Raw genomic sequence first — 10,596 nt, 5'->3', positions numbered from 1 at the left:
CTCTACTGGCCAGCTGTATTTTTCTCTCGCCCACGCTCTCACCATATCTATTTTCCACTGACCCAGCTCCGCTTGCCTGCTGACCATTACTACCTCCCCGTCTGCTCTTCCAGCTTCTTTTTCTCCTGCTTATCTAATAGACCAAGGTTTTTAACCCTGGGCTGTGTTCATAAATATATAAAGCCAACAGAAAACACTTTTCCTCTGGTTGGTAAACTGATGAATCATATTATAAGTTTTGTTCGTCCTTTACTCCTAGGTTTCCCTTGGATCTTTTCTGTGCATGCTGATAGTTGGGAGTATTTTTTGGTTATATTCTGAGTTTATAGATACTCCAGAGAGTTAAGGGTGTTGGATCACATGAGATAATCCATGTAAAGCCTTTGTAAATCTTAAAACATGCTAGAATGTTAGCTATTCTTCTTACTGTAAGTAGCTATGTTATTGTAAATGTTCTTTCATATACATGCTAGTGTAATAAAACATCTATTGTGTTTGATAGGAATCAAAGTATTAGTGTAAGAAAGAATCGAAGTGTAAGAAGGGAGTCTAAGTGTTCCTAGGTCTCAGAGACTGATCACTGGAGCAGTAAGGCAAGGACATTCTCTTCCATTTGGGGGAAATGGGTGGAAGAGGACATAATGGATCGTGGGGGGGGTGCACTGGGGGGTGCGGTAATGGCAATCAGCAATCAGAATGGAAGAGCCTGAACTCTGTGGGTCAGGCAGTGTTTATTTGAAGAAACTAAGGTCAGATCAGTATGTCAGGGAGTACAACTACACCACTCTTGATGTATCAGATTGAATAGGAAATAAACTCTATTGTGAGAAGTTTTTCTGTTCCTTCTGAAACCTTGCCTTATCTAGGTATTTCTCAACAATAATTAGGAGGTTGATTAATTTCTATATCTCTATTAAAAAAGGTTTATTTTTCTAAGGTATTATGGCCCAAGTTGATTTTCTAATCAATCTGTTATTTTTGTTAAATATCTCTGAAGAAACCTAATCACCAGACCTATACTACTAATAGGCATCACTATTCATGAAGAGGTATACCACATGTGATACATAGGAAGGAAGCAACAAAGTTCCCAAGGTTCTTTTTTGTTCTAAAGCCTCTTAATAGTAGATCATCACAGCTTATAATGAAACCAATTTAAATATATTTTTAAAAATTCCCTTTAAATTATATTCCAGTCTGTACAAGGGGTATCAATTTCCTCATTTATAAAATCAGGATAATATTTACACATTATTTAACCCACAGGTTTGTTTTAAGAAATTCAAACGAGACTATATAAAGTCCTTAGGAAATATAGAGGCAATGTGGTATATTTAATAGAAAGACCAAATTATATCTAACACGCACATCCAATTCTCTTTTTTCCATCATTTTCAACTCTACTCAGTCCACGTACCACCCTAACTCTGCCCACTCCCTCCCACTGTGCCCTCTGGAATTCCTGTTCTACAATGAATAAAATGCCTTTCATTCTGGACTGTTCTCACACTACTTTTATCTATGCGTCGTTGTGAGACCTGGCTTCCTTCATTTAAACTGCATCTCTGTCCATCCTTTCCACCACTGGCTACATCTTTACTTCCCACCCCCATGCCCCATCCCACCATATTAGTCCCATGGGGGGAATGCTGCCCATTGCTATCTCCAGACTTCGCCTTTGCTATTATCACTCAGCAACCTCTCCTCTGGAATCAAATCATGGCAGTGGTTTTCCACGGCAACCAGGTTATTTTCCTTTATTTCTCAAGGAATCTAGCACATGGATCAATGTCTCCCCTAAGCTCCCAATTCCTCAAACACACTCACTATTCAAGTCTACTTTATCCCTCCCAAGTACCTACCCTACTGTTACTACTCAACTAAGGGACCCGAGGGTCGCTTTGCCTCTAGGACCAAAGACAAACTCCTCTATTTGGCTTTTAAAGCTCTCCACAGCCGGGTTCCGACCTTTACTTCTAGGTTCACCGTACATTACTCCTCTGCCTCCATATTCTGCAATCCAGCTGGGCTGGTTTTCTTTTTGTTCCTCCTACATGGTCCTTCCCCTGTCTCCTGGCCTCCATACTGGCTGTCCTTCACGCCTGGGATATGCTCCCTCCTCACAGCACCCTGCTCTTCAATACACAACCTGAAAGTCTTTCCTGATCCCACCAACTGCTAGTGCCCGCCCTCCCTATCGACTTTATGTTAACTAGCTTTTATTTACTGGTACTTATCATTTTACACTGATTTTGTGTGCATACACACATATGTTTGTGCATGTACATACATGCTTACTGTTTCCTCATTAGGACACAATAAGCTCTATATACGTAGGGATGGTTTCACTCCCTGTGGCCAACATAGCACCTGGCACATAGGAAGCATTTTGTAAATGCCTGTTGATTGCCGAATTGTCTGCACTGGGTGGACACAAAGTCAAGGGATCCTGAGTCAAGTGTCTGCCACTTACCACGGGCAAATCCATTAACCTCTCGTGAACCTCAGTTTCCTCATCTTCAAATAAAGACAATGGCCCTCTCGTGACCTGCCTTGTGGTGGTTGTGAAGAAAGCACTATCTAAGTGGGACTCACAGGCATCCCCATGGACATGGAAGGGGCAGTTTCTCTATCTAGCCTGCTGTGTTACTTCCCTCAGACCTCATCCTGCAATGCCACCAGCTGCCTCTCCGTGGTGCTCGGTTATCGAGGGCCTGGGCCAACCAGAGGCTCAGCGTAGAGTAAGAAAGAGCAGCTCTTTTATAAATTCTTTATTAATAAGCAGATCAATTGGTAAAAGCCACACTTCTATAATATAAGATAGCGCAATTTGGAATATAATACACCTGGAAAAAATCTGGTACCTATTTCATTAAACTACAACTGCCAAAAATCGCTATTCAATTTACCCAAATTTTCCTGCTTCTTAAAAAAACAAACGACCCCCAAATCCTTGATTTTTCCTCTCACTTGTGTGGATTCGAGTAACAAAAAGTTACAGGCTTTGCCAGAGCTTGATGATCGGGATGCTCAGCTGTCTCTCTGGTCTGTCAGAAACTAACGGCTGGATGCTCGGTCCCTGGTTGTTCTGACCGAGGGTCCAGCTAGCCGCCTGCATCTTCCCTGTCTCGGCTGTAGCAGAGAGAATGTGAGGAACCCAGGCTATGCTACTTGGGAATGTGGGACCCAAGTCATGAGCCCTTTCTGGGCTTTATTTCCTTACTTACAAAATGAGGGAGTGGGTTCAGTTCCTTTCTGTGATTCTGTGATTCTAGTTCTATAGTCAGAAACGCTCAATGCTCAGTCTGTTGTCTGGTCAAGAGCCAGTGTCCGTGTTCATTCACATCAAGTAGCATGCCTGGTTCACATTTACACAGATAAGGGCTTTAATTTGCAAAGTGATTTCCTCAACATCTTGATGAGATCATTCATAGAAACCGAGACAGAGAAGTAAATGTACCCACAATCCTAAAGCTAAATGTTTGGTTAATTCAATTCCTGAAAACTACCAACTCATTTGGGAGTTGAAGGGTCCTTGGGGGTCCCCATGTCCCTGCTCTTAGTGACAGAGAGGAGGAAAGGTCGTAGGGGGGGCCTAGGACCTAGGTCTCTTGGTTTCAAATCCATTCATTCATCTATCAATGCCACTGAGCAAAATGACTCCTGAATTTTGATTTAAAGATTGACCAAACCTTTCCTCAAACCCCTGAACAGGAGAAGACTATGGTTTGCTCAGGCCCCAAAGCCCCATGTCCAGCCCTTCCACGCCCACCGGGCTTTACTCATACAAATCCACCTGCCATGAGTCCAGAAAGGCTTTCCACAGCCATGTGCCACTTTCCCTTCTAACAAAACTGAATTCATTATTTGCGCTGCCCCCCCCCCAACTCCCAAGCTTTCCTCGTCAATCACTGACCACTGGCACAGTCAGTGGGGGGCACAAGCTCTTCCAAAGCTCGGGAGCAGCCCTTTGCAATGGATGTTAATAAGCATCACATGTCAAGAACAGAGTTAGCTTTCTACAAGAAACCATGCCAGAAGTCATCCCATTCTCCAGGGGGAATTGGGAGACAGCTTATTTATGAAGGTAAAGACTCACCCTTTATATCACTAGGAAGCATCTAGGGAAAAATGTCTTCAAGGAACGATCACCCTAATTTGGGGGTGGGGAGGATCAGGACCAGTTATGTCATTGCTATAAGCCCTCCCCTGCCCTCAACTCCCTCTCCTAATTCAGGTGAGGCCCCTGCTCTGGAATGGACAGTCTCAGGGAGTAGCCAAGTGACTTGCACATAGACACAAGAAGCCAGGAACCTTCCGGGGCAGGTCTTGAACTCGAGTCTTCCTGACTCAGGGGCTCTTTGTCTATTCTGTTATGCTGCGTGAAAATGCAAACATGTCATGGACATACATGTTGAAATGAAGGGTGACGACGCAGGAATAAATCATCACCAGCAAACATTAAGCACCTCTAGTATACCAGTCACTGTGCTAGGCATTAGGAAATAACCTTCTGGAATAAGATGGAAAAGAGGCAGCTTCCCTGAAGGAAGCCCCCTCCAGTGCCTCTGAGGGCGATTCACTGCTTTTCTGCAGAGTTCGAGTTCTCAGAAAGTGTGCCTGGAGAATGGAAACGGCCCTCCCTGTTACTTCTCTCCTCTGGTCCTAGCTCTGCTTTCTGGGAACAGACATAACAAGTCTAATGTCCATGCCTTGTGACAGAGCATGAAATAGGTGGAAGATGATGATTATGTCCTCCACCCCTCCCCCTTCTTGCAGGCTGTCACCAAGATGAATTGGGATGACAGAGCAGCATCCACCTACTGACACGTGCTCTAGAGTTTTGAAAACGTGCTTTACAAACTGAGCTAGGCTACTTTACAATCACCTGACTGGCGCAAACAGATTAGCCCAACTTTTCAAGCTACTGTAAGATAACATTCAAATTTCAGACCCACCATTTTGTAAAATAAAATGTCTGCTTATAATAATGATGCTAACAGGGAAAAAGTTTTCATAGATGTATAATTTATTAACTTGTCAAGTTTGGCCCCACGAGGCAAAAGGCCCAACAGAAGCCCTCTATCTAAGCAGCATCCAAAGGCTCATGGGCCGGTGTTTTCAAGTCCACCAAATTCTGGACCCTCCCTATGTCTCTCACCTTATCTCTTACTATTTCAACATCTGATTTGAGCCTGATTTTTCTCACTGGCTGCATCGGTGGCCTCAAGCCGTGCTTGCCCCAAGATATCTACTGGGCATACGGCTCTACCATCAATACTGTCTAATGCCTGGTCTAACCCCCTTCCATCACACGCGTACAATGAATGATGCACTTGCTACTTAGGATTTTTGTATCTGCAAAGTGCCTCCTTCTACAGTAAAGATCAATGACCTGATGCTGATTGCATCTGGATGTCTACATGTATAAAGCTCTGTGGAGAGAGATGCTATAGCCAGATGAGCAAGAAATGTCCAGGAAGGGTGAGGTTTCAGAAGAGGAATATGGGGCCACTAGCTAAGAACTCCATTTCCCAGACAATGGGATTCTGGCTAATACCTCCCCATCCAGGTCAGAGTTCCTGTGTAGAATCTCAAGAAGGGTAAATGCTTTCAAGTCAAGGCTCAGTGGTGTCTGCCCAAAGAACATGCCTAAAGGACATTTCCCCTGGCAATGGAAAAAGCTATTAAGAAGATAAAGAAAATACCAGAAGACGCTGTTACTCCCCAAGTCAGGGAACAGAGATGGCATTTCAGGAAAAGAGGAAACTCTGACTCACCTGGGACTTGGTAGGGAGGCCAGTGGTGGCCATATCCAGCTCTTCTGACGGAAAGACAAAAATCTCAGGAAGGCCCAGCTAGGAAAGAAGAAAGGGGGTATGAAAGAGCAGCAGCCTCAGACCTCCCAGGCAATGAGAGTGCCCCTGCCCCCAGAAGACTGAAGACGCTAGAGCAGCACCCGGACCGGTGCTTAGATAACACTGGGCTCCGGGGGACGGAGCTTTAGGAACCACGGCAAGGAAACAGAACTGTGTTCTATGGGATCTAAGCAAACAGGCTCTGCACATACCCACGTGGGCCCTGATGACATCCTGAGCTGGCATTTCATCATGATCTCTAAGCACTTATTAAGTGCCTACAGTATACCAGGCACTGCGTCAGTGATGGTGATACAAAGACAAAAATAAACAATCCCTGCTCAAGTTTAGCATTCTATGGGCAGAGACAACACGTACTGCGTGCACACACACAGCATGTGTGCACGTACCTACAGAGGCACGAGCCTGAACTGTGAGGGAATGATGACTGAAGAACACAAGGGAAGGGAAGGTTTTCAGGATCTGGTGTGGAGCAGAGTCAGCAGAGACAGCCTGGATACGAGAAAGCGTCGCGGCCCCAAAGGAGAGGACCGCCAGAAGACCAGTGCCCACCCCACCTCCTGCGCAAAGGAGGGGCCCAGCCTTTTGCAGTGCACTGATCGGTTCTGTGCCTTTTAAACACTATTATTTGTTAGGCAGGATGGCGAAGAGGGAGAGGCGGTGGGGAGGAAACTATGCTGATGTAAAAAGAGTATCGATACAACTTGTTAAAAAATGAGCATATTGCAGAAAGAATTTCATAAAATAAAGACAACGTAGCTAAACAACAAAAGTGGTTGGGGATGGAAGGCACTAGCAGTTAGGGGGGAGGGCTTGGGAACAGAAAAAGCTTGGATCCAAGGTGGTGCATGAGTGGTGTCTGGGAGGAAGGGAGGGATTTCGTGAGCAGGGACGAGGGCAGGGCCTTCCAGGCAGGAGGGAGTCCACGAAATGTCTGAGAAATAAAGAGAAGCCCTGCTTGGCCAGACTGTAGACAGTGCTGTAGAACAAGGCTGCAAAGACAGGGGCTAGGTTGTGAAGGACTTTAGAAACCAAACAGGAGTTGACCTTTAATCGGAGAGCAGGGGTTCTTAATATCTGTAGGATAATAGACTACTTTGGGGTCTGCTGAAACTTATGGAGCCTTCCTCAGAATAATGTTTTTTAAATGCATCATATAATCACCATAACTAGCATTTTACAAATATTATCTCATTTGATCCTCACAGCAACCCTGAGAGGCAGGTGCTGTTATTATCCGCATTTTACGGACGAGGGAACTGAGGCAAACTGAGGTTAAGTACTTGGCCAGGGTCACACAGCTAGCTAAGTAGTTATCCGAGGCTAGATTTGAATTCAGATCCTCCTGACTTCAAGTATTAAGACCTTACTCATTTTGCCATAATAAGATGAAAAAAGAAACCTGAGACACTGAGATACAGTCATCAAAACTTTTAAAAAGCACGTTCCTAAATTCGGATTACAAAGCCCTGGATCTGGAGAAAACTGAGAGGCCCTCGGGTTTACTGGTCCCATTACCACATGTCCCTACCAGCAGCTGAGGACAATCTGTTTGCCGCTTTGAGGCAGGAAGGAGGCCCTGAGAAGTGACGAGCGCCTGGAGAGGTGCCAATGGGAGGAGGGAGAGGGCTGGACGTGAGAGATGATGTGGAGAGAGAAAGAGCAAGATGTGCCAGGTGCCTGGACACACAGGAGGGAAGGAGTCCGTGGGGACCCTCAACCACGCTCCCCACGGCTGCTGCCCAAATCTGACCATACCAGCTACTCAAACGGCTCTGGGGCTGCTGGGATTCAAGGGGCACTTGGACTGGCCTTTAAAGCCCTTCCCGACCTTTCCAGGCCGATGACAACGTCTGCCCTCCATGCGCATATGGCCCAGCCCAATGGGCTGCACAAAGCACTCCATCATCCTGTCTAGCGTACTGATGTGGGCCAAGCAGAGAAGGGCCTTCACACACTTCTGGTCCAGGAGAACCGGAATCTCCTTTGTCATCAGCTCGAGATTGCCCTCCTCTGACCTTCTCCACCTTCTCCACATTCTTAAACAGGGATGCCCAGAACTGAAGCCAGTTCAGAGCCCAAAGGAGGTCTGCCTGGGCCTGTCACATCCCTTCTGTGGTAGCCCCAGATGCCATTAAAGCGCCTTTCAGAACAGCTCCGGATAAATGCCCACAGACAAGACTCTTCCTCTCCTTGAGGTCAGCCCAATGCTCTCAGACCTCTCTCAAGCGTGGCTTTGTGGGGTCTGCTGTGCCCGACCATGTTCCTCTCTGACCTTTGTGCAGAGACACAACGCGTGCATGCTATCCGAGGACCAGTCCAGGTCTGGGCCTGTGCCATATCAGGCCTCAGTTTCCCCATCTGTAAAAGGTGGGGTTTTCCAAGTCCCCTTTCAGTCCATGATCCTGGCTAGCTGGGTTTCAATTCACCAAGCACTGACGGAGTAACTGATGAGCCGAGCAGGGACAACTGGAAGAATAAGCCTCATCTCTTCTGACCCCGAGGTCCCAAACCAGCTGGACCAGCAGCTGCCCTCTCCCACGGGGAGGTCCCCCAGACCTGTGTCCTTCTGTCTCTGGGCTGTGCCACCTTCTCTTGGCTGGCCCTTTATAGGCTATTTGCCCCTCAAGGGCAGGGTGTGATTTCTGTTCCCCGGCACATCCCAGGTGCTTAATAAATGCTCACTGACTGGACGTGGCACTGCTCAGCAAGCCTCAGTTTCCTCCTCTGTAAAAAGGGAGCTATGGCTGGCAGACAGCAAGAAGCGCTTTGCCAGCCTTTAAGCGCTATAAAAGAACTCGGAGGCGGCACGTCCCTTCCCGCGCCCCCTCCCCACTTCGGGGCCTCCCTTCGGCCATCAGTAAAGGGTGAGGGGGCACTGCTGAACTCAGAGCATCCCACGGAGCTCCAGAGCCGCGCATGCGCATTCTCCTTCGCGCCGGGGCTGAGGAGTGACGTCTCAGAGAGCTGGGATGGTTGCCATGGAGACGTTGAAAACGAGCGCGAGCCGCCCCCTCCATCCCATTCAGGGTTCAGCTCCCGCCGGCCTCGGGGCTAGCAGGGGCTCCTCCACATAAAGGCTGGGCAGAGGGAAGAGGGAGAGGGGCAGGACTCACCTCCGGGCCCGAGCAACGAATACGTCTGGAACTAGAGCGATGTAGAGGGAGACCCAAAGCGCTCCAGGCCACGACTCCAGACGCGCAGACTCTTTCGCCGAGGCCTCCGCGGCGGCCCTCCCGAACGCGCCTGCTCAGTAAGCACCGGCTCCAGCCCCGCCCCCGGGGCACTCTGGGTAGTGTAGTCCGCTTCGCCACGGAGCTAGAGCTGAAGGTGCGCAAGGCCATAGGCCGCACCCCCGTGAGCGGGTCCAAAGAGTTGGGAACCGAGTGCCTCGCGATGACGGAGGCCCGGGCCAGCGCCGCCCAGAGGTGCCTGGGAAATGTAGTTTTGGCTGAGGGGGTGGGTGGAAGGGAGGAGATGCGCGCGCAGCCCAGTCCCTGCGACCAGAAGAGTGCCTGCCTCAGGAACCGGAGGTTGCTCGGCGCTAGAGGTGAGTCCGCGGACGCCCCTCGCCCTCAGTTCGAACTGAGCTCGGGTCCGAGTGGGAGGTTCTGAAGTGGAGGTGGTGGGGGAGGTTTGCTTGCGGTCAACGTAGTAACCGACCCCTACGTGACGTCATTCCTCCAGGTGGTAGGGTTGTCACCATGGCAACCTCCCGCCCACCAGAGTCCTGTGATGTCATACCGCGGGCTGGGTTGGGATACGTGGCAGGATGCCTCATTTTACAGAGAGGGAAACTGAGGCACAGAAAGGCCAAGATTCTTGGCCAGGCTCTCACAGCTGGTAAGTGTCTGAAGTGGGATTTGAACTCGGATTGCCTAGATTCCAAGTTTATCTCTTACCTTAGAATATAAGTTTCTGGAAGGCAGGGGGTGTTTTGCTTCTCTTAGCCTGTAGTAGGCACTCCATGTTTATTGGTGAATTGATTGATTGATAGATAGACTTAGAGCTGGAGGAGATCCACATTTGTCCAGCCCCCACATTTTTACAGAGACAGAAACTGAGACCTGAGAGGCCAGGTGAGTGCCCTTGTCTGCCTCTGTCTCTACCTCCTCTGGGTACCTCATGGCCAGTGCTGCTGCTTCTGCCACACCTGGCTAGTGTCGCCCTGCCCTGCCTTCAGCAAGCTGCAGCCTACACCTGCACTTCATGCATGCATGGGTCAGCACCTTCTCTGTCACCCGGGGCCCTCCCCAGGGGCTGGCCCTTCATCTGCACCGGACAGACGTCCTCACTCCGAGGGACCCTCTGCCCCCCTCCCTCCTCACTCTCGGGACTCACAGTAATGTTGCAGGGGTGGACATCTAGGAGCTAGAGAACAGCCAGCCCCTTCAGTGTCCCTGCTCTATAGGATTGGGAGGAAACCTGGATGGGCCCTTGGGCTCTACAGAGCCAGAAGGACAAGGGAGGTGTCCTCCAGAATCACTGAACTAGAGAAATCTCATTTGGGAAATTTCCCTCTCTTACGGATTCTGCCTTTACTGTTCACAGGCAGTCTGTACGGCAGCCACCCTTACAGGACGAAAATAATAGCCCAGAAAATAAATGAGTAACAGCTTCCAGTGACATGACTATAGCACTTTAGGATATGCAGCTGCTCTGCATCTTCCTCCTTACTTGTATTTACCTGAGCATGGGGCCTGGTGGGCTGAGAAAG

The 10,596-nt window shown here is 48.7% G+C and overlaps 1 protein-coding gene across 1 annotated transcript in view; it reads right to left on the bottom strand.

The window, feature by feature from the left end:
• Positions 1-9,223, bottom strand: part of LOC114026293 (zinc finger protein 2-like) — a 13,771-nt gene extending 4,548 nt beyond the window's left edge. The window contains exons 1-2 of the mRNA XM_027839964.1: positions 8,996-9,223; positions 5,781-5,858 (exon numbers count right to left, since the gene is read on the bottom strand). Coding sequence (XP_027695765.1) covers positions 5,781-5,858; positions 8,996-9,223 — 306 coding nt within the window. The remainder of the gene's footprint in view (positions 1-5,780; positions 5,859-8,995) is intronic.
• Positions 9,224-10,596: the final 1,373 nt, after the last annotated feature.

This window comes from Vombatus ursinus, unplaced genomic scaffold (assembly GCF_900497805.2).
Source record: "Vombatus ursinus unplaced genomic scaffold, bare-nosed wombat genome assembly UNPS02014837.1, whole genome shotgun sequence".
NCBI lineage: Eukaryota > Metazoa > Chordata > Mammalia > Diprotodontia > Vombatidae > Vombatus > Vombatus ursinus.
The sequence above is the reverse complement of the archived record's forward strand: the minus strand, read 5'-3'. Positions and strand labels throughout refer to the sequence as shown.